At 40.1% G+C, this 24586-nt stretch overlaps 2 protein-coding genes across 3 annotated transcripts in view; one reads left to right on the plus strand and one right to left on the minus strand.

The window, feature by feature from the left end:
* The window catches only part of ralgps2 (Ral GEF with PH domain and SH3 binding motif 2), a 158439-nt gene that overhangs the window by 95402 nt on the left and 38451 nt on the right, over positions 1 to 24586 (plus strand). The gene's annotated exons all lie outside the window — the stretch shown is intronic.
* Positions 5260 to 24586, minus strand: part of angptl1a (angiopoietin-like 1a) — a 35292-nt gene continuing 15965 nt past the window's right edge. Inside the window, exons 2-5 of the mRNA XM_036581542.1 lie at positions 18558 to 19461; positions 9238 to 9431; positions 7132 to 7402; positions 5260 to 6206 (exon numbers count right to left, since the gene is read on the minus strand). Of these exons, the coding sequence (XP_036437435.1) occupies positions 6019 to 6206; positions 7132 to 7402; positions 9238 to 9431; positions 18558 to 19356 (1452 nt within the window). The 5' untranslated portion in view covers positions 19357 to 19461 and the 3' untranslated portion in view covers positions 5260 to 6018. The remainder of the gene's footprint in view (positions 6207 to 7131; positions 7403 to 9237; positions 9432 to 18557; positions 19462 to 24586) is intronic.

Consider the following 24586-nt stretch of genomic DNA (forward strand, 5'->3'; position numbering starts at 1 on the left):
ACTTTAGTTTTAATGTAAGTCAGTGAAACCAGAATTTTTTCCAAGTCATTTTGAGACGTTTCTTTTGGTCCATTCTTCGTGAAATTTACACACAAATAAAGAGCAACATGCATTTTTAAATTATGTCAAAAACTGAAAAACGACAAAAATGGAGATAAAAGGTTTTCTTCTAACAGCAGGATTAGCTTTGACACCATTAAGTGAAACAGTGAGTGTGTTTACATGCACTTAATAATCCGATAACTGCAGAAGATTAGATTTTCTCAGTAATCCGATCAACACATTTACATGCACTTGAGTAATCAGATAATGGGGAAACTCCAGATCTACATGAGTCAGTCAGTAATCAGAATTGTGCTTTCCAACCAGCCAATAAACTCACAGAAGAAGACATGACATAAACATATCGTAAAACTCTGTTTAAAAGGCTGTTTTTTTTTTAAACATCGCGCCACTTTACCTGAAAATATAAACGTATGCCGTTTACGTGACTACTTGAATAATCCGATTATGATTGGATTATTAAGTGCATGTCAATGCACTCAGTATTTTAATTGTAGCTGATTCTTAGTGTACTGCATATAGATTTTGCATCCTTTTTAACTGACATATTGATATTTTAGTTTTTGGGGCTTGAAAGTGGAGACGTACTGTTTAAGGTTTTATGTGAGGCTGTTAAGGTCTTTATATTGTTCACAACTTGCAGTATTTTTTGCACATGCTACTTTGCAGTGTATTATTTTCAAACCAATCCAGTCTGTGTAGTATATAATTAGCACCCTGGACATCTGTAACAAACAAAATATCAAGAATTTAATCAAATCTTGACCTTGAATTTGAAAATCATAATGAACTTGAGAATATGTGTATCGCTACACTCCAGCTGGTGATTGAGTGTAGGTGTGTGAAAGCAGCTGCAGCTTCATTAGAAAGGCCTTCTGATGAGGTCAGGCTACCGTCTGTTCCTTTGACCAGTATTGGCTGGACCACAAGCTTTAAATAGACAGCTGGGGGTGTGTGTGGGTGTGTGTGTGTGTGTATGTCTTGGGCATCTGTGTGTGTGGGTGTGAAAGTGTTGTTTTCAGGCATGTTGGAAGCAGACAGAAGCCCAGTAGCCCAGAGTGGTCAGTGGAGAAACCTGTGCAATGGAAACTCCATGACCAAGTGGCAACGTAGGAGAACACAGCCAGCTGCACTGGCTCTCACGTACAGTCATTTCTCTCTTTCTAAACCTTCTCTCCTCCACCGCTATGGGCTTTGGCCCTGTTTGACCTGTAGAGTTGAGTGGGAGATTTCCAAGCCTGGCAGGAGATGTTAGCTAATGTTTTAAATGTCCACCAGGCAAGAGAAGACCTTTTACATGTCATCTTTTTCCTCCTTGTATGTGTGTGCACATGTGTTTTTGTATATTTTCAGGAAGAAATGTCCTGACTTTGAAGGAAAAACAGAAAAAAACATGGGTTGCAGGGGGTGGGGGGGGGGTTTCATGTTTCTTTCAAAACCATTTTGGTAACACTTCCTATGAATCCTGTATTCATAATGCATTATAAATGCATTAGTAAGGCATTATATGGCATAGAAAATGCCTTATACTGGACATAAGCTTATATAATTGCTTTTAAGTAGTTTTAAGTACATGCATAACACTTTATAAAGAAAGAATATATGACTTCATAAAGTCAGGTTTTAACTCTATAGCTACATGTAACTACAGCTACATCAGACTATAACTACATATAACATTTTGTGGAGCTCATTACAGGCTTTAGGTTCTAAAGTTAAGTTTCATTTTTCTTTATGTTTCAGTATATAATACCTTATGGAGCATTATTAGTGCTGCTTACAGGCTGTAAGTGAAGTGACAGTTGTGCAAAATGTGTTGTGTGTGAATGTCATACTGCAGGTGTCATTTAGTCTTGTTATCTACTGGCTTTATTCTCTGTGCTACTTACAACTTTGCATTGGTTGCTAAATGCTAACGGTTTAGCACCTGTAGCCAGCTAGCCTAGCATTACAGTTTCCAGATAGCTAAAAATAAGAAAACTCCATAAAATTCACACTACATATACAAATGGCGCTTTAAAAAAAATCTTTTACAAAAGAATTTGAAGCAGTTCTAGGTCTACCAAAAACAGCTGTTTTTCTCACGTTCTCATATCTACAGTGTCCTCTCTTAGGACTCACATAACTGCTGGGGGCAGAAGGGATCATACATCACGAATGTTTTACTGTATGTATGCCAGAGTCTGTTGTGATATTTAATTTTAAAGTGTCATGCATGTAAGCAATTATACAAGCTTATGTTAAGCATTATAAAGTATTATGGATGCCATATAGTGCTTTATTAATGCATTTGTAATGCATTATGAAAACAGGATTCATAGGAAGTGTTATAAAAAATGTAGGATACCATCTTCAGATTCTAGGCAGATTTTCAGTGGCATGGCTTACTGAAATTATGACCATGTCAACTCACTGTGTAACATTAATGCTGTAGAATATTGTTCAAAAGTTTGTAATCACTTGTCACATTTATTCTTCCTGTTGTTTTATTCAGTAATAACTATAGTGTATTTTGAAATACTCTATTTACAATAATTCTTTGGTAAGTTATCTGCCTTTAGATTTGATGACTATTTTTCAAATATGAAGCATTGTAGATGTTAAGGTTATTATAGCTTCATTGATTGAGTCTTAAGGCCTCAGCGTACCTTTTGCAGAGACGTCGTTCGCCTGGCTTCAGCGAACAATATGACGTAATTGCGTAGAAGACGAACAACCGCAGAGTGAAATGCGCATTTGTTAAATAAACAACGAATGCCTCTTAATGTAAGGTGTTAAGTCTATTATTTGTTAGTACCAACTAGTTGTAAGCACCAAAACAAAGTTTTCTTATACTCAGGTTCGCAAGAGGATGAGGCTGAGATTGGCTTTCTAGTCATCAACTTCTTGTTCAAATTTTCCCGTTCCACTTTAAATGGTGGCAGCATTCTGGACGCGAACATCCCCGTAGTTAGAACTGTGATAGAATCGTTTTCCACTAGTCATGGAACTTCATAGTGAGAGTCATAGCGTCACCTGCATTAGTGAAGCATCCGCGACAGGCAACGTGAAACCACCGAAAGTATGAGAGCTTCTAAGCTCATGAAGGCGCTTTCAGCTTTGCGCAACCCTCGAGAATTTCAATTGGCAAGAAGTATGCTGAGGACTTTACAGCTTTTTCAGTCATTATGAAATAATGCCCAGTTCCATTCAACTTCTTGGACACATTTAACATTTCTTATTTTTAACAGCTTCGTACTAATTAGTTGAGACCTCTGAAGTTGTAGAGTACTGGCAGCCTAATAGAACAATTTCGAACATGTGTCTTCAATAAAATTGTTTTTATAATCATCAAAACATTGATTCCAATCTTTTAAAAGGTGATTCCAAACTTTTGGACTGTTAGGTCACGTCCTAACATTGTATAAAAACAGATCTCTGTGTATGTACTGTATGTGTCCTTGTCCGTGTGTGTGCGCATGTGTGTGTTTCCCCTCTGTAAGATGTTGGTGATTGAGGATGCTCTGAAAGATGGCCTCGCAAGGGAACGAGTGAATGGGGAATCGTAACTTTTCTGAAATATACTTTGGTGAAAATGAAACCGAAGCACTTTATATGGAAGGAATGTTCTGTTATTTTGTTATCCATCTCCCCTCTTCACCTCTCTCGCTCTCTCACTCTCTCGCTCTCTCACTCTCTCTCGCTCTCTCCCCCCTGATTTCCCCGACTGGACGAGGGAAATGTGTTTTTCATTGTCTCTATGTGCTGGCACAGCTCACTACTCTTTCACATGTCTGCATACTTTTAACATGAAATCTCTCTCCCTCTTTCTCTTCCTCTCTTCCTCTCTCAGATCATATTGCAGAATGAGCAGTAATGTAATAGGAAGGGCAGCTGTGACTCCACATGCTACTTAAATAATCGGACAAGATGTTCACTCTGTCTTGGAGTTCATTTGTGTTGCAGAGAGCTGAGTCAGAGAGCACTGTACTTAAAAATAGTTTTTATTTTGTTTGAAATGGAATGGTATTGGGCATGAGCTGGTAACTGGTTCCACCTCCTGTCTGCAAATCACCTCCAATTTCGAAGGTCTGTACAGGCTGCCTGTGTGTTTTGTGATTGTATACGTCTACGTAAGTTCATGTGTGCAACGTGTCTGTCAGTACTTAAGTACAGCCTGATTTGTTGCCAGTTCTGATTTGCTGCTTATGCACCTTTTTTCATGTACGTACAAATTAGAGGGTTCCAGAATTGACACATACATGCATATGAACACGTGGATGGCAAGAGCACAACGTATGTCATAAACAGGGATAAACAACCAAATGCATAACTATCATAAATAACCACTGATAAATAACAGAGGTGGATAAAGGCTGTTCTGTAATATGAGTTCTTAAATTAACTCTTTAAAAAACAAGGCAAACATATAAACATGAAGTATATTTACAGACCAACAATACATATCAAAGCAGACTGAGCCCTCAGCACAGTCTGTTTCCAGTCCTTATTGTGCATAGAGAAGAAAAAATGAGAAATAACCAACAAAGCGATTAAGTTTGGCAAGGGAATGAAAAAGGCGTAAAAACAGCAAGAGGTGGAAAAAGCCTTAAGATACAGTACTGTGCAAGTCAGAGTCCACACGTCATATTTCATTTCCAGTCAAAACATCCATTAAATGTTTTCAAGAGATATTTACGAGGAGATCGATATAATATATCGATGTACTTGCATAAGGAAGACTTTTGAAGGAAAATAAATGAGTTTTCCGAAATGACTGTGCAAACAGCTGTGCACAACCTGGTAGACCCCCAAAACTTTCACCACCAGATAAATTGTACCTAAAGCTTTCATTTTAAGATGAAATCAAGCTCCACTCTTGCTTTAGATCTGAAAACTTCCAGAGATGTTTCTGTCCATCCTTCTACTGCAAGAAGGCAACACTATGGGTCTGAAAGGATGTGTAGCTGTGAAGAAGCTGCTGAAGCTCTCAGAACAATGGACTGTCAACTCCAGAGCCCAGACTTCAACATCATTAAATGTGTTAAGGGTCACTTGGATCCTGAGAAGCAGAGAATGCAACCAACTTCTAAGACTGAACTTTGGAGATGTAGAAAAATATCCCTGCAGATTTCATGGAAAAAAATAGAAGCTGTAATTCCGGCAAAGGGTGGACACACGTAAATACAGAAAATATGTATTTAGTTGTTAAGGCTTTTGTGTTTTCTGTAAAATTTTCTGTTCTGTTTTTTCCTGATGCTGAAAAAATGATTAACTTGTTTTGACTGGAAACTAAATAAATGAAAAGCGGTCTCTGATTTTTGAACAGTACTGTAAAAATTGGTGAAAAAGCTCATTAGACCTAAAATGTAAGAAGGTGATAAACTGAAAAACTGAGAAGAGCAAGACTGAAAAGGGAAAGAAAGAACAGAAAGTGGGAGCTGACCATGGCCTGTTCCCACTCTGACCCTGGCTAAAGAGAGATTTTCATCTTCTCTTCTGTGAATCTGACAGTGACCAGTGAAAATCTAATACAGACAATCTCTGTCAACCCGCTGCCTCCTGCATGTCCACAAACAGGCTTCCCTGCTTATGACTGCCGAGGGCTTGACCACTGACCCAAAACGATGTGTACTCATGCAGCGCCTGTTCTTCTAGATGTCCAGTCCTTGTTAATGTGAAAGCACGGTTCTAAAATAACATTGTGCTGAATATACAGAAGTGTTTCCCAACTCTAGTCCGGCACAAGCCCTGTCCTTCTTGTTTTGATGGTTTCCCTGCTCCAACACAACTGATCCAACTAATAAGCTCATTAATAAGCGCTTCCTGAGCTGAAGCATGTGTGAGAGCAGGAAAATCAGCAAAACATGCGGAGCAGCAGTTCTCCAGGACGAGGGTTGGGAACTACTGATATACAGGTATATTTAAGTAGAGGGAGTTTGAGACTTGAGTTCTGTGAGAGTCAAGGAACGAGTATCAATCAATTGGTCGGATCATCATGCGGACAGACTTGAGTGAGTAAAAGCCTCCCCCGTAATCAGCCCAGAAGATCCCGTCCTGGAATTTGCTGCGGTACACACCACCCGAGTACCACACGCCGTTTAGATTGGTCTGCCCACATGCGTTGTACCACCAGCCGCCTTTGTGGAAGTGAGCGCAGTTACCTGCAGCAAGAGAGATGCCAGTGAGTAAAGGAGGGAAAACATACATGAAAAATGGAAAGAGGAAAGGAAAAAGCTTATTATAGAAATATAAAGTAATGCAATAGCCACCATAAATGTCAAGCCTACATGTTGATTTGAGAGGCAGAATGTGATTTAGTACTTAGCAGGCAGATGAACTCCTGCCAATGTTTGCACTTTGTTCAGTTCCAGCACTAACTCAACGTAAGGAGTTGGGTTTGTCCCAGTCAGGAATTTATTTATTTATTTATTTTTTTGCCCCAATCTTGATCCAAGCCATTTAATAGTAGAGTCCCAGTCTGGTATTTGTGTAGAAATATGGCAGCACAGTGCACATTTCCTGTACATTAAATTTTGTAAAACCAACTCAATTTAGGCAAGATATGCCAGACTGCCATTTACTCGGTGACAGTTCTGAACAGTTCTGAACAGTTCTGAACATTTTTGAAATAACCAATTTATGGTGTCTTGATTACTTTTGTATTTCAAGTTGCTTTAAGATTTAGTAAGTAGCCTGATCCTTTTCTTTTAAAGTAATAGCCACACACAAGTTTCACGGCTAATTGAATCGTGTTTTGACAAAGAGCAGCTACCTTAAGCACTGTTTTGACTTTAAACACTGGCTTTGACATTAGCCAGTAGTAGTAGCTGTTGTGCTGTAATCTCTCATTCCACACTCCAGTTGTTTAAAGCACTTCTGAAAACATGCTTCTGTATCACAAACTGTGGATAACGTTCATCACCTCCACAACTGTGGCATAAATAGCACAACGGCTAATATAACCTTAACTAAAGATTGAAATTTGATCAGGCTTAATATAACCAATACTTCTTCACTAAATACACCTTGATTTATTCTGATGCTGATTTTTCAGATCAGGATATCCCCCGCTGAGCATGACTATACCTGTGAAGGCATCCTTGTCGCGGTCCAGTGTGGTGAAGGGTTTGCCATTGTGACTGGTTAGCGAGTCCCCGGCATTGCCCTGGTAGGTGCCCAGCCTCAGGCGGTAGCCCTCACTCTCTTGCTCAAGTCGGAAGCTGCTGTACTCAGCGTAGACTTTCTTCCCCATCCAGTCCTCCAGCTCCACCAGTAGCCTGTAATCTGCCTGTTTAGCCAGGGCATAGATGTTGTCCAGCCCCAGCCAGTATTCCCCATCTATGTTGCCAAATCCTTTCTGTTTGAAAAAAAGACGGATACAAAGGGAGAAATTAGTGCATATAATTTTTCTGTATTGCTAATTTGCTGGTAAAAAGGCGTTTTGTGATTAATTGATATTGTCTTCAGCAGTCTTTATCTATTAGTAATCGCATTTTGACTGGTTTTAGTGGTCATCCTTGAACATTTACCTGTCATTTAATAAACTTGGTAAGGCTAAGATTTCTAACTGTTATTGGGGAAAAAGTTGAGGTGGAAAGTAAAGCTTCTCCATCGTGGCTGGCCTTATGTAATGCATTGCTTTTAGCATTGTCCACTATTGGTTACGTTCTAGCTAATGCTAATGGTTTAGCCTCGAGACTCTTAAGATTGGCTTACGTGTGGAAAAAAGTCCAGGAAAAGCATGAGAAGACAACAGTAGTTAAGAAACCAGATTACATGGTTGATGGAATATGTTTCTCTCTGTGTTGTTTTGTGCGACTGCATTCTTTGCAGTAATCTCCCGTGTAATTTGTGGACGTGTTCTGTTAGTTAAGAGTTTATGGATATATGCGGTCACATATGAGTGCGCACAGACAGCGTACATGAGTGGCTTAAGCTTAGAGTGTCCTCAGTGCTTGTGTGGCGAACAGGCACGTACTGCTTTGGCTATCTAAATGAATTCACGTTCAGAGGACCGTCTCAGGCAGGGAAGTGTGGACAGGCTTTTTCAGGCATAATTGGATTTTTCCACAGATTGCAGCAGTGCACAGAAAAAGCTGGCCCTTTTCCACTCTGAGCTGTCCAGTTGGACCAAATTGTGTTCTCTAGCCATGCCAGGCCTGAACGGTTGGAAATTGTATTTTGTGTTTCTCTGCTTAAGGTGAATTTGCTTGGGGACTGCATGGTCTGGCACAGCAGGATTGAAGTAAGTAATGTTTTGGTAAGGATTGTAATCATGTTCCTGCATGGCTGTCAACACACAGCTTGATGACTGCCTGCTTTTGAGGGTTCTTGTCATCTTGCTGCTGTCCAGACTGAGCTGTGTTCGAATGGATGTTGATATTTAGTGACATTTGTTTACTCCTGTTTATATCTCTACAATAGAGTAATGGGTGGTCCTACCTTACCCCACATTACACATTCCTTTTCCTGTCCCACACATATATGCATTCTCTTTTGATCTGCCTCAGGACACATCGGACAGATGTCAAACATATGGACGTCATGTAAGGAAATGGGACATTGCGTCTGTGACCTTCACTCACTTAGTCGCTCTGACTGCATTGTTACAAGTAATTTAGGTTATACATTCTAAGAACATTGTACTTCCTGTCTAACAATTGAATCAACACATTTGTACATGCACTTGCATACAGTAGTGATTATGTAACTGCAGACTATAGGCCTGGAGCTCTGTGTGTCTGCTGAAGTAGTTCCGTCAGGATGTTTATGCTGCCTCATGTGATAAACAGCCATTTAAAGCTGTAAATGGTCCTAGATCTGCCCCAGGGAATCTTTCATTTGCAGAACAGTCTATATGCATAGATTTGGAGTAGTGTTGGACGATATGGCCAAAAAATCAAGACTTTTCATCAAGCTCTTTTTATGCTTCATGGTTTAAGTACTGAAAATAGCTTTGCTAGGTAAACCTTCTAACTGTTGCACCGGTTTGTGTTTTTGCGAGTGAATGGCTGAAGAGAGTGACTACCACCCAATGCATGGAAGTATAAGCTAAGCTTATTATTATCAAGGAAAACTTTATCATGATGAGGCATGAGATCAGTTTGTAGCCGAGCACTAGAAGTTTTTGATGGTTTTTGTAGTGCAGAATACAGTGTGTGTATATAGGAGTGGATTTTTTGCCATCCTTACCTTGTAGTTCTCCCAGTTCCTGAAGAAGTTGACTGAGCCATCTTTTCTCCTCTGAAAGACTGTCCAGCCTCCATTGTCCAATCCGTGCTCACACCAGGCCTGAATCAGCCTATCACTGCCCTCTGCTTTAAGAAGATACATCCCACTCGTGCTGTGTCCTGCCTGCCGCACTTGGAAGCAGTCTCTGAAAGGTCCTGTTAGAAACAGAGCTATTGTAAGGCTGCAGTGATTTGTCAACCTCATCAGTATTAACAGCACAAAAGATTAACCACTGAGAATTTTCATAAATGATGCGTTGATAATATAAGAAAGACACAGTGCTCTCTTAGCCAAATTACTGTTAAAGGACACTGACTTAGATGCTTAATTGCATTTGAGAAATGACAGATCTTCTGACAGATTGTATAACTCTCAAGATGTATGCAGGGTGATCTAACCCCGTGGCACAATTTTGTCTGCTTGAAAGATTTATCACATTTTTCTCCACAAACTCAAGACAGTGGCCATTCAGACAGTTGGTGAAAGGCACCTTCAGTGTTTGCGGTAAAAATGAGCTGATCTGCTACTTTGCCACATACATTTGTCAGATAAATTACTTATGAATAGATCAGGCCCAGGAGTGTTGTTTTGAAATCAACTTTTCATGTTGATAACATTCTACACAGTGAACATACATGCCCCATTGCAGAGGATTATGATTGGAATTTAATTTGTCTCTAAAAGTGTTAAGCCATTACTAAAATGCCTGTTTGAAAAGGGTAAAAAAAAAAAACACACACACAGCATCAGTTCTTTTGAGATTACACTTAAGATAGTGTTTCTGGACAGCACTCTTTTGAGCAGAATACTTAACAAAAAGTAGTGATGGCTGAATAATGTTTGCCATTACCTTACATACAATACATTGCAATATATAAAATAACACATTCAGAATACATTTAGAAAAGTTATTGATAAGGCACACGGGAAAAACTCTGCTGTTGTCATTTTTATTTAATTCACACTGTTCCTCGCTGGTTACGTACTGGTTATTTTCTTTATGTAATTCTTCTTTTAATGTGTTTCACGAAAAATGATGTATGTAAATGAAGTCAACTTCTAACAAAATTCTCAAAATATATGAGAATATTTTGGCTCTTAAAATAATTCTGTCCACTGCTGCTCACATAATCCCACTCCTCCTTCTTAACCTAAGCAAACAGTTTGCCATATCCCAATAACAGAGTCAAAATATGACTCTAAAGTGGGTAGCTATGTGATTTTTAGCTTATTTTGTTCGTGCAGTTTCCCACAATAAGCATGCATGAGTCCAGTACAACACCACTGCTAAGCTTATCACTCATTAGTATGAACACTATTGAGGAGACTATTGAGTTCCATCATCCTTCAAATGAGTTTACTAATGCTGAGATTCATAACTAGCTGATCACATTGATTTTGTCAGTCTAATCAGTCTTTGTAAAGAAGCCGTTCTTTTTTTAGAGGATGTCTTTACACTCTGCACTATGTGTAATAGTGCTGTTTCTTTTAAAGATGGTAGCTGTTTTTTTTTTTTAATGCATAGTGTGTAAGTGTTCTAAAAGTATTTTCCTAAAATGTTTAAAGTAACTGTATTCTGGTTGCTTTCTTCACAAAAAGTAGTGTGACTGAACACATATACATAATTTCTGTATTCTAAATATGTTTGCCCAATACTTGTATTGCATTACATCCCAACCCTGCTTGTTTATTAGCTTTCAAAAACAGTTTCTTGCTCTGCCATTCAGCCTAATTCTCTGCTGCTTAATAAAAATAGCATTATCTTATTTGACATATTAAAGATTATTTCAGGAAGTAAACTGAATAATTCAATTAGGAAAATTGTCCTCTCAGCAAAAATCTTGTGGCAATAAGCCTAGGACGCTGTTCAATGAGTACAGTGTTGAATGGCAGTTTTGCCAAGTAATATTGTAGTCTGAACATTATTGAACATTTATTTTTAGAGTTCTCAGTACATAGTTCATATACGCTCTCATTGTCTTTTACTAACATTCAACTAATTAAATGTTAAGTGCAGCTGATCTTTAAATTGATTAAACCTATTAAACCCAACCCTTAACATAATCTTAACCTTAAGATTAACTTCAACCCAAAGCCTAATCCTAAACATGACCCTAACCTTAACTCAGCTGATAATCAACTGAGATTCGCTGGGTAGTTTGGTAATAATTTAGGCCTTTCCAGACTGTCAGTATGAATTGTGACCTCACTTTATGTTTAAAAAACAATCAAACAAAACAAGAATATAATTGTAAGTAAAGAAGTATTAAAAATATATAATATATAAGTTTATTTTAAAAAGACTATGAAATCCAACAGAATGAGAAGATCAGAGCTGTAGAGGGAGTGAGGGGCAATAGAGGAAGATGTGATCCTGTATTGTATTCATGCTGCTCTAATAGCAGATTAATTGTATTTGAGAACAGCTCCTACTTGCATCAGTTCAGTCTAAAAGCCATCCATTCCTGACTTCGTTCTCTTCACTAAAGAATCCCTGCCGTCCACGCCAAAGCAAAAATAAAGAGATGGTTGAAGGATAAGGGGGACACACATTTGCCATTCTGCTGCCCGATCAGAAATGCCTTGTTCCGAATTTTGTGAAGTGATACATTTATATTCATGACCACGGGCGAGCCTGCCGAAACTCCTAACAGAGACGTGGAAGGTTAAGGGCTCTGAGAATGCTCCTCTGTTAGGCAGACTTTGAGAGATCCTCTGTTCTTGCTGAAGTGGCTCCCCAGAGAGGCATCTGAGAGGCCTGAGCAGACCTGCTCTCCGTCTCTTTTCTACAGCAGCTCTGTGTCTCTGTCCTGCTTGCTCGGCTGCCTCTTCAATAAGCCCTTCTCTCCTAATGGAGTTAGCATGCCCAAAGCTTTTCTTCTCTGTCTCTTTCCCTCCCTGGCTATCCTCTGTACTATTAGCCTCAAGCTAAAGCCATTATCAGTCATGTAGGGGTGAGCCAGAAAAGGAGGAAAAGATGGAAGGGAGGATAGAGAGAAAAAGAGGGCGAGCACGTTCTGCCTGAGGCCCTCTGGGTGGTGCGGTCGGTTATCTATGAGAGAGGCTGTTTCCTGTATTGAGAGGAAGTTCTTCAGTGGCTGTGGTCATGCTGAAGCAGCTGGGTTGCCCAGCGTAGGTTGGCAGCCCTGTCAATGATGCCCTTTGAGTTGACACAGTTAGGCTTTGTCCCAGACAGCTTTTGCCCAACAGGCATCAGCAAGGGGGCCTGGTTTTGTCAGCTGGGGTCCAGTTGGACCCCCGAAATCCCAAAATGCATTAGGTTTACTGAAGATTTCTATAACCGGTTTGGTAGTAGGACTGTAATGCAGTAGGGCTGTAACGATCAGTCAACAAAGTCAGCAGTATCAGTTATGAAAAGAAAAAATGTTGTGGGTTTTTATTGGAGATGCACTGTTTACTTAAAAAAATGCACCGTATAATGCTGTGTAATGTTCGGGTTGTGGTATGCTACAGGGAACATAGAGGGCAATATGTCTTTAGTTGCACCACAAACGAAGAAATCGCTTGTTGCATAGACAGAACTTTGAACAATAGCAGTGGCAAAGAAAGAAGTAACTGAAGTTAGGACGGTAAGGTTAGTTTGTTAGTTAATGATTGATGGATTAAAGGAGGATCCACTGATTTTCCAAGAGAAATGGAGCATTTTTAGAGTAAATTACCAAGTCAGAATTGATTACAGTGGTGATGATAGGAACCGGACAAACATGTTTAATGCCTGTAAAAGCTACACCACAGAAAGTTATTACCTAATATAGTTACAAAAATGTTGCCTAGTGCTTGAGGCAATGTTGTATGGCAGTGTTGAGGTAAGCTTTGGCCTAAAACATATTTTTCGAAAATCCATTCATGGTGGAGAAATACATGCAGGGTGTTTTAAGGCCTATTAGTACTCAAAGAAAGCTTTTTTTTCAGAATTACTTCTATTTGATCATTGCCAACATTACATGTAACAACTTATGAGACACGTTTTGGATTGTAAATAAAGTGGCTCTGTTTGTTGTTAAGTTTGTTTACAATGTGCCATTTCACATCAAATTAATTGAGGAAGTACTGCTGACATCTCAGTGATTAAATTATGCAGATATTAAAAAAAAAATCGGTGGAATTCTCCTTTTATGTGTCGTAAAGATTTTTACTTGTGGTCTCTTCCCAGTGTTGAGAAGGCTTGTTTTCTGCCCATTTCGGCTAAATGGTGGCGTAGTATTTGGAGCCCTAGCTTGTCCAGCGTAAACTGCGGTCCTAAGCGTGTGTTTTTAGGTGAATCAGACTTTGTCATCTGCTATTAGTGGTCAGTAGTAGAGAAACAGAGCTGGATAAAACCACAGTGCTCGGGCTACATGCTCTGAATGATGGATGACTCTGGAGCTGAAAGTGAGGAGATTTGAAACTGCATCACTGTATTTCTGTGGTTCAGACACAGGGTTAGGTGTTAGGCTCTGCTGGTTGACGCTGGGGGTTGGGGATGATTTTGGAAAGCTTCGGCACACTGGGATTTGTAGTCCAGTAGAACTTGACAATGTTAGAGGCTCCTGTTCCAAAACCACACACGCCTACACGAACGCACGCACACCATGTCTGCCAATACTCAGGGGTCATCAGGAGTGTAAGTGCTTCTCCTGATAAGCTGGAAATTGGAGCAGAGGACATGTTGTCTGTGGTTTATGTGGGGGGTTTGAGACACACAGTGAATCAGCCAGCAGCAGCTCTTTGCTTTTTGTAAGCCATTATCCAAGTCAGTGTAATTTTATCAGTCTGTTTTCACTCATGTTTTGTTACTACAAATAAAAAGCATACCACTTTTTTTTGAAAGATAATGGGAAATAATAAAGATAAATACACCACAGACTCAAATTACGCCTATAAAAGAGAAACCCAGCTTCTGCAGATATGTCTCTTGTGGGTATCCATCAAACTATAATAAATGAAATTGCTATCACTAGAAAATAGTTACTTTAATATGTGCTCATGTTGTAAAAATCCCTGTTAAATTATATGGAAAATTCTAATTTATTCCAAGCTTCTGAGTCCTGCTCCTAGCTTTTCTAATAAATCGTCAAACATTCGCCAAACCGTCTTCTGAGACTCGTGATCCTGTTTTCTCTCATGTATCAGCCCCAGTCATGTGCAGTTTTGTTGTGCCTGGCTATAAAAGCACTTCATTAGTGTGGCAGCACTAAGAGTAGCAGTTGGAAACCTCTGTGAACCAAATAGTATAAGCCACATTACTGTAGATAGAAAAGAATCTGAGATACGGTAGAGAAAGAAGAGTTTCTAAGGCGTCCTCCGCACATCCCCTTCACTTTTAGAAAAGAAAGCCCCATCCATACCAACAGCAGGAGTGAAAAACATGTTTTCAGAGAAAATTATGAGTACATAAAATATGGAGCATGAAGTTGAATGTGGACATGATGGCGTGTTACAAAAACAATAATACAGTGGATTAAAAAATAAACAATACGACAAGTAACAGTCATCAGTCTCTAATTCATGCAGAGCACTACTATTTGCCAGCTTACGCCATTATATTGATACCATTTCCAAAACGGTAGGTTTAACACAGAAAACGAAGGTGGATTGTTTCCCTGAAGCTCATTTTTCAGTAACCTACAATGCCATTTTTGAGTGGACAGGAGGCTAAAATGGCTAAAATGGAAAGAAGCTATGTTTTCAATACTTGTGTAAATGTAGACAGGCCTGAATGCTGGGAATGAAGTGGGTGTATTTGGAGTGGTTGTGCTGCCCTTCTGCTTTCATTAGTAAAGGTGAAGGGAAAGTGTGTGTCATATGCCTGAAGCAGACGATCATATATCATGATTATCACAGGCTTAAGATGTGCTGTGAGCCGCTGTGGCAGCTGGTTTTCATTCATATCACTGTGTTCCTGCTGTGCGCTTCAGAACATGCTCAAGTGTTTAATGACACATGGCTCAACCCCAGAAGCAGTGCTAAGCCTCTCAGCCGTGTTTGTGTGTATATGTATATATGTGTGGAGTTTGGGACACCTTTTAAAGTTTTCTGAGTAGTATTTTAATAGAAGTAGAAGAATACCTCGAAGAGTTTTGTTAGCATACCACAGCTACTGTAAAACCGATAGTTCTGGTTCTAAATTCTGATTCCCATTTGACAGCTCTGTAAAACACAGCGATTAATCTGACATGTTTGGCGCAGTCCACTCAGGACACAGCTGTCTAAGTAGCGTATTTTGTTACTGTTATATAATAGAGTTAAGTCACGGCCATGTGTTGCAATGACTTACATCATGCCTACAAAGATCTCTAGGTAAATTTTACGCTGGCCAAATCACTAACACACAACGTGCTTATAATTTGGCAACATTTAGCTTCAGTAATACTAAATAATAACACTCAGCTGAACAAAATCTTTTCCAAAGGGTTTAGCAGTTTTTTTTGGGGGGGGTTAAAAAAAATGAACCCAAAAGTGAACACCTGAAACATTTGAGTGCTGGCGAGTGCTGACATCACAGCAAGGATGTAAAATATGTGTGGCATGGCATTATTCCCAGATGTTATTTCAGTTTGGCAAGATCTAGAGAGGATCTATAACCTAAACTGCTTTTTATTTAATTTGGTACATGGCCCATATCATGGAAATCTAATAATAAGGATAATGGAGGATATGGGGCCTTGAATTCATTGCAAGTTAATGGTAAAAACATGCTCATGTGTATTAAAAATATTCTGAAAAGCTACATGTCCCCAAACTTTTGATGAATAGTGTCCATATGTGCAGTGAACATTTTCCTTACAGAATGTGCCTGTGTGCTTTTATGCGCTTGACATGTTTGATGTGTCCTCAGGCAGATCAATAGAGTGCGTCAAAATAGGGCAAGCTGTTATGTCTGACAACAATCGAGTGGGCCGCAAACAGCCCACTCTATTGTTGTCAGAACTAACAGTTTGACGTGTGTGTGTGTGTGTGTGAGGCACCAGGATTCTGTTTTCTTAGAAAGCAGGAAAGGTCTGCTTGCTGAAATTACTGTATGATTTACTCCTGCAGCAAAATTCTCTCCATATTTTCTCCTAACCCAGCGTCCTTCATGACCACTGTCTGCCCTGTAGAAACATACTACATATGCGTCTCTTTATATCTGCACATGACCACGGGCTTTCTGCTGTCATGTGTTCTGCTACACATGTTCCTTATGTGTGCATTCCCTCATACTCTTGCCTGACGCACATTTTTTCTTACTGTCTCTTTCTATTATAGTTTAAATAGTTATTCTACCTTTTAGGAGCCTTTTCATGCATACAAATGATTCCCTGCTTCTGTCTCTGTTTGCAGCCCACTCTATCGTTGTCAGACATAACAGCTTGCCCCATTTTTCTGGAGACTGTTTTTGCCTGAAAACATTACCATGAAAATTGTTTTCATGCTTAAATCTGCCGGCGGAGTCTGCGCCTTACGTGTGTGCTCGGGCGTATGTGTGTGTGCGCTAGTTTGGAAAGATAACTTGGCAGGAAGTTCAGGGGGACATCTTGTTGCCTTTTTGCTATGCATTCCACTTCTACTGTGTCACTACAGTGAGGGAACACACACAATTATGTGTAGACTCTTTGGAAGCTCATGCAATTAATTTTACATCTCTCTCTTGCTTTGTTTTTTTTTATTTTCTTTGTTGTCTTCCCTCCCTTCATATTGCTGTGTATGGGTGTGTGTATTGTGTTTATGTAGGAATCTCTGAATATTTTTTTCTTGTTTGGGCCTGTTTTGGATAATGGAGAAATAAATGGTCCCTGCTGTGTGATAGGACATTAGAGATTCTGGGTAACAAAACAATGCCTTGTGCTGGCATCCACTCTTTTTATCCAGAAAGCACGCTCAGCGGCCTAACCCATGAAGCCACCCATTCCTGTGAAAGTCCCTATTATTGATCGCAAAAATCTAATGTCTACATGTTGTGCTGTACTTGTCTAAACAAAACATCCTTTGTAACTGTTGGCATACACATAGTGGATTCATTGATTCTCTGGATGTACTGATGATAGGCCTCCAATGATTAGTCGAGAAGTTCGACAACATTGATTATGAAAACCTGTTGATGTAGATTTTATGTTGGGTTTGGACTGTTTCCCCTAAAAGGTTTTCTATGATGTACGTTAATGTTCCAATTCTAGGCATGTAGACAGACTGCAGTACAGTACAGGAAGAGCTGGGAGCAAATGCACCATGAAAGATAAACATGTAAGGAATGGCGACAGCAAAAGGAAGGAAACCAAAGAAGGCAAAATAGCTAAGATAATTGAATAACAATCAAGAGGTCAGTCGTTTCTAAAAATAATAGTTAGTTGCAGCCCTAGAAGATGGCAAAACTGGTCAAGACCTTAAAGAAGCTAAGTATTAGTGTAAAACTAAGCACTGGAAAGCCTACCAAATAATGCCATCTACCCCAAAGACTTCCCTATTATTAGTAACATAAATCTGATTTCTAATAGTTTTGCCATACTCATTTAAACAGGACTTCCATTGCAACTCTTGGCATACAGATGCTAGATATATTGATCATGCATGATATGTACTCCTTTCCTGGATGTACTGAAGATACTAGGTCTGCAATGATTAGTTGATGAGGTTGTCAGTGTCAATTTTGAAACCCTGTCAATGTGGATTTTGAGTTTGTGTTTTGATTTATATAGTGTTCTATAACACACATGGAAGTTATGATATATGTAATCATAAGTATAATCTACACCGAGTCTCAAGGATGCATCTGAGGAAGGCTGTGTTTCTCAGCTGTAGGATCTAGTCACAGAAACGGACATGACATCATTGAGATCTTTATGAAATGTACAATTTTTACGTTTTTAATAGTAAAGATTTAAATGGGTCGCATTGCTTGCTTCAGTAAGCCATGATGTGTCTGTACAGGCTGCTCTGGCTCTCTAATATGTGTGAGTGAGCACTGAAGAGGAGCCATTGTATACCAGTGCTAGCAGGGTCTCTCCTACCTCAACTGCAGCCTTAATTTTGAGACATGTCTATAGACAGTCTGCAGTACAGTACAGGAAGAACTGGGAGCAGTTTGCCCATGAAAGAACAAGCCATTTGTCCAACATACAGAAATTTAAAAACGGTAAAGGGAAGGAAACCAAAGGATTCTACTAATTAAACAATGATGAATAGGGCAATTGATAGATGTAATTACTGGCTACAGCCCTAGAAGATGCCATAACTGGTCAAGACCTTTAAATAACTGAGCTAACTGAATTAAGAGACAACAAGCGATCCTGACAGTCTCTTACCATCAGAGGTTAGCGTGCCCTGGGGCGGTGGCGGGACACCCAGAGGGTCGGCAGTGGGTGGAGTATCCATACGTGAGCTGCCCCGTGGGAAGGCCCGGTTACCGTGATCCCTCTGGATCTCATTGGTGAAGCGGTTGCTGTTGGCGGGGATGGTCTCAGGCACCACCTGCACCAGCGGCGGCACAGCGGGCAGATCTTGCCGACTGAAGCTGCGCATACAGCGCTCCTCCAGTGCAGCGATCAGCACTGACTGGTTGTTGACCGTCGAGGCCAGGTTGGCGAAGCGCATCTCCAGCTCCTTATAACGTGATGCCAACCGCAGCATCTCAGAGGTGACGTTGAGCACACGGTTCTCCAGCTGCACCAGCTCCAGCGAGTTGTCCCGCTTTCGGATGATCTCATGCAGCAGCTGCATGTAGAGCTGCGTAACGCGTGAGTTCATGTTGCGCGACTCCTTACGCAGCAGCTTCATCTCGTTTACCAGATTGCCGTCCACGTCGGCCACCAGCTGCAGCATCTCGATCTCACGCCGCTGCTTGGACAGCACCTCTTTCAGGTCTGAGATGTCCATGCGGGTCACCCTGTCCTTATCTGGTTCAGGTCCCGTGGCTGAGGCGCAGATGGGGCCTGTGATCCTCTGCTGTGGGACCAGGAAGGTGTATGAGCACCTCTTGGCATCATCGGTGGCCGCCCTGCGCTGCCGTGATGACAACAGAGGCTCATTTCCAGAACGACAGTTGCTGAGGACAGCAAAGGACAAGCAGAGCAGGATGCCCACGTTCCACGTTTTTGCTCTCATGGTTGATGTACTTTCCTTCTCCCTCACCTCCTCGTTGCCTTTCTTCCGGACTTCCCTTTTTCTGCTTAGTCTGCAGGCCAGATGGAGGAGAGCTTAACAGCTCACCTGAAACAAGCAACATGACATTGTTGATTGTAGTATGTTAGTCAGAATGTTTTTTTTTTTTTTATAATATAGCATTAAACAAGGTTAAAGCCACAAGTTTATTGTACTGCATGCCTACATCATCACACACTTGTCCCAAACCATGTTATTGTCAATAGTCTCAAAAAAAGTTTTTGGTTTTTGTCTGACACTCACTGTATGACATCCTGTTATTTATAAAAACGATTAAAAATGTCATATAGCTCAAAACAGTAATTGCAGCCATCTTGAAGCTTGAATTATGTCTGTACTTTTGTCCATTCTTAAAGAAAACAATACATCATATGGTGTCTGGGATCACATAACCCCTTGCAGTTTGAGGTGAGTGTGTGGTGCTTTAGGCAGGCAGTGTACACAGTGCTAATTGGTGGGGTATATATTTACATTACTTGTTAGTTACATTAGCCTTGTTGCTTCAGATCAGAACTGAAGAAGCACACCAAATGTCTTGACGGAGTACATTTGGTGTAATGTGGCAATTGCGTAAATGTCATTTTTGCCAAATTACTCTTTTGAGGGGCAATTCATGTTCTATTTCCTCAAGGGCAGGATCAGACTGCTCCAACTCCAGCAGTGCTTAATAAAATGGTCTGGCAAAAAAATTTTGCACAATTTTCCAATTACACTAGACATAGTCGATCAGCCAAGACATTTTTGGAGTCACTTTTTTTTTTCTTTAGTTCAGAACTGGAACGATTAACATTAGAACGAACTGGTATTCACAAATCATTCGTACATTAAAGAATTCCTCCATATTTATGATGATCATTATCACAAAAACCCACAGTTCACGATTGGCACTCCTGAGGTGGTTTGTGAATACGGACCCTGTTGTCTAAAACGGCTGCCTGCGGCATTCAGCTGCACAGAAGGATTGTGTTTGAGTTTTAGATTTCGCAGCTGTACTGTGTCCTAAACTGTCCTAAACTGTGCAACCTTAATGAAGACCTGAATGCAGTTTGAGGAGATTGAGGGAATTTTCAGGGTTTTTGGGTTATTTTGATGACTTCTGTTAGCGTTTGTAAGCAGCATTAGCTTTGCATCCAAGGTCTGAAGGAGTCAAATCTGGAAACTGTGCAAATGTATTTTTTTGCCAATCTATTCTTTTAAGCCGTCTGACTCAAGTAACATATATTAACAACAGAAAGTTCTACTTTATACAAAACTTCCCCCTCTGACTAAGTGACCACAGTGTTGCCATGATTGGATACAGAAAGACGAGAGGAGTGTATAGAGAGAGAGAATGGAGAGGCAGCAATCACCATCTTTCATGTGCTGCATCTGTGTATCTTCAGGTCCTTGTAATGGCAGGTAGAGTGTGTGAGATTCTCGAGCGCTGAGATGTAAACAGTGCTAATGGAGAGAGGCTGAGAGAAGTGTGTGGTCACACTAGCCTCTGATTGATGGAGTGCAGGAGTGCTGGTTCTGATAAATGATGTGCTGCATGTCTCCTATGTTGCTTTAGCCATGTTGGAAGAAAAGTAATTAGTAGCGATACTCAGTGATTGTGGTTTGTATAAACGTCGGGTTGCCAACATCTTTTTTGCCTGCATGCTTCTTGATTTAATTTCAGTTCTGTCTGAAACAAGTGCAAAGCCTTTCATCCCCTACTGCCTGCACTGCATGTCAAGTTTCTTTCTTTTGAAACTTTCTGAGGGATATTTAATTTCATTTTTAGTTTTCAATAAAGTAAGAAATAATCCCCACAAAGGTCTTGTTAACATGTATTTTGCAGCTCTCATCTGCATCTTCATTAAAGTGTCTCTCTTGGTTTGAAGAGTAGATTTTGTTTTTTGTTTTACTAATAATTTGACACTTCTTTTTCTCAAACCATTTTTTAAAGCACATATTAGCCCAGAGGTTGTTTAATCAGTGATGAATACTGGCGTCAAGTGATGAATACTGACATCGCAAGAAACAGATAAAATGTGTGGGGTACAGCAATTCCCAAGGTACTATTGTCATTTGTTCCTTTAGATTATCAGGTTTTGCAAAGAAATATGACAAGATCTACACAGTTCTTGCCACTATAAACAGGCTTCATTCTGTTTAATGCCTGAACTGATAAAGAAAACATATTCATATGTTTTAAAAGTAGTGGTGTCAAGTTGATACGTTAACGTTCATTCTAATAGCTTTAATAAAATGCACTTTTTTAATGGAAAGAGATCTTTCTTTAGGGTCAAATAACACAAATTTGATTTATCATGATTAACTTCAACGAATACGATAAATCATGATTAACTATTTTAATCTTTTATAGCTCGAATTAAAAGCATCCTGAAAAGTTATGTGCTCCCAAACTTTGGACCATCAGTACATACAACCTTCATCATAACCTCTTACCACCCTTTTCTACCTTTACACATCCATCCTGCCTCCTTCAGCTGCTTAGGCATTAAAGTCACGGCTGTCACTCAGCTGGTGTCAAAATAAACAGCACCTTTTAGCTCCTGCTCTGGCTCAGAGTGCGAGAGGTAAATATGGCCCCCATGCCTTGACTTTTCCTGCTCCGGGTATAAATTTAGCCCTCTTGTTTAGTCTCTCCTCACCGGGGACTCGTTTCTGCAGCGCCCCTGAAGCGAGCTGATGTCTTGCGGCAGGGGGTCAGTATTTGGCTCATCCCTGCTGTGGCTCTCTCTGTATGGAGTCAGTATTTGTCACTCCTCTGTGTGCAGGGGCTGCATTTGCCACCTCTAATCCCAGGATCACCTTTCTCTTCCCGCTGAGCTCTGCTCTTCGTCACTGCCAGACACTTTACATACACACACACCTCCCATAGAAACACACATTTCTCTTACCATCACATTGCCATGTGTGCTTCTGTGAAGCCAAGGCCACGTCTGCATACCTGGCTGCACCATTTCCACACACTCAGCCACTCAGTGTGGTTTAGATGGACCTTTTAATGCTGACTGTGGCTAACTCTTCATGGAGTAGCTGGGCAGCACAAAATCAGCAGTAAGCTTGGACAATAGTGTGAATTTAGTTGTGGTGTCAGTAATGCCTAATTTGTCCCTTCAAACCATCCATAGTTCCAGCCTGAAGCCCACTGCTCATATGCTGTTGCTATGACTCCACAACAGTAGCCCACTAGTTTACATATAGCTTTTAAATAACAAGTTCCATTAATGTTATTTGCAAGTTTAATTTATGAAAGTTATTTCTGCTACTGCTGTGGTGAGGGTTTTTTATTTTCTTATTTAGATGATCACAATATTTGATAGTATCGATTATCGGCCCAAGACTAATCAGAAGTAGTGGATATTTCGGAAAAAGGACAAAGAAAAACTGTTGATGCATATTGTTACGACTAGGTTCACCAGGGAAGACTGCAGCAATCGATGACAGTAAAATTGTTGGAGCAGTGAAGAAAATCCTCCAAATAAGCTAATCTGCCTATTTAAGTTCTGCTGTTTGCCCTCTTTGCTTTATCCTGGGCTTTTCACAGATGTAGACAAAGATCTCTGCATTGTAGGTGAAGTGTTGTGCTTGAGACTTGTTTTCATTTTTAAAGTTTTGAGCACTGATTTATTATTTTTTTAATGAATACCAAGCTTGAGAAAAGCTGTTTTGAGAGTTTAATGCAGCAACCCGATGACTCGATTGTTCACTGGTCTTTGCAGTGTTCTGTTGAACAAAATGCAAGAAAACCTCTAATTCTTCAACTCTTTGACCCCTTCTGTTCCTCTGTCTCGCTCTTGCTATTTCTCTTTCTCTCTCTGCTTCAGGATGTCTCCGTTCATCTGTTTTTCTCACTATAGATCTCTGTTTTGTCTGAAAGGTGGTGTCTTCTGAAATTCTGTTTCATTCAGTCTGAATCTTCTATAGCATGTTGCTGAATTGAAAAGGCAGACATCTCTATAGAGTTTTAGATGAAAGGCATTCCAGTTTCAGTCAGGCCAAATACAGACACACGAACGTGATTGGTCTTTATGGATTTTGCACTTTCTACCCATCTTCATTTGCCTTTTTCTCTTGGTCTGCCTGTCTCTCACTGTCTGCTGGACGCTAGTACACTGAAAGGTGCTTTAAATTCCTGGAGAACAGCTGATTTCTGCCTCTTTTGCTTAAAGTAAAAGCCAGGATGCAGGTTTGTCAGAAGGTGCATGACCAGCTCTGATGCACATACACTTACCAATATATAAGTTTGCTAGTAAAATCTCCTGAGGTACTGTGAGTTTTCTGGTACCAAATCCTGCTATAATGAAACACAGATATGTTATGCTATTTGTTGTTATAATGCCATTTGACATTGTGATGAAATGACACCTCTGATGTGATGAAAACTGTTCACTTTTAAACAGACTTCTAATTTCAGGTATGCAGCCACACCTCTAAGTGGTGGGACAAATCTGTTGGTTCTTAACAATATTTTGGCTAAAGTGTGCTAGTGGAACAGCGACTGACTGAATGATAAATGATGACAGATTTCACTGACAAAAGGCAACTGATCCACTTTACTGACTAACTAACTTTCAGCACTACTTATAGCCTCTGTCAAAGCTACAATATATGTCCCAGCAAAGTTCTTTGAGAGTAAATGCATCCTCAAATGCACCACATGATCCTTTAGGACCAGTTTTGTACCTTAAATGAGTTTTAAAGGTACAGTACGTTCACTTTCCTGGTGGAAATATGCATATTTTTAGCTTTTCAGAACTAAACTAAAAGCCTAGACTTTAAAAACGTAACTGCAATAGAATAGATACAGGTACATTTATGTTCCCTAACTAAAGGTACTGAGGATGCACACTTGAGGGTACCATCCCAGTGGCTGTGTTTAAATGCAAAGATTGTTGCTAGTCTGATTGAATACATTCTGGTTATAGATTAAGACTGAGGTGTTTATATACTCACTCTACTGAACAATCTGATGGAAAATCTCCATTTACATGCATATGACAAGTAATTGGATCCAAAATTACATGCATGCATAGAGCACCGCTGAGTGTAGACGGTACCATGACAACAATCATGTGAGTCCTGTCAGAGTGAGGCGAGCAGCAGGAAGCAGATGTCAGACTCAGGGAAACATACTTCATGTACTTATTAAAGAAGGGGAGAGGAAGATGTCGTGTTCTGA

This window comes from Colossoma macropomum, unplaced genomic scaffold (genome assembly GCF_904425465.1).
Source record: "Colossoma macropomum unplaced genomic scaffold, Colossoma_macropomum, whole genome shotgun sequence".
NCBI lineage: Eukaryota > Metazoa > Chordata > Actinopteri > Characiformes > Serrasalmidae > Colossoma > Colossoma macropomum.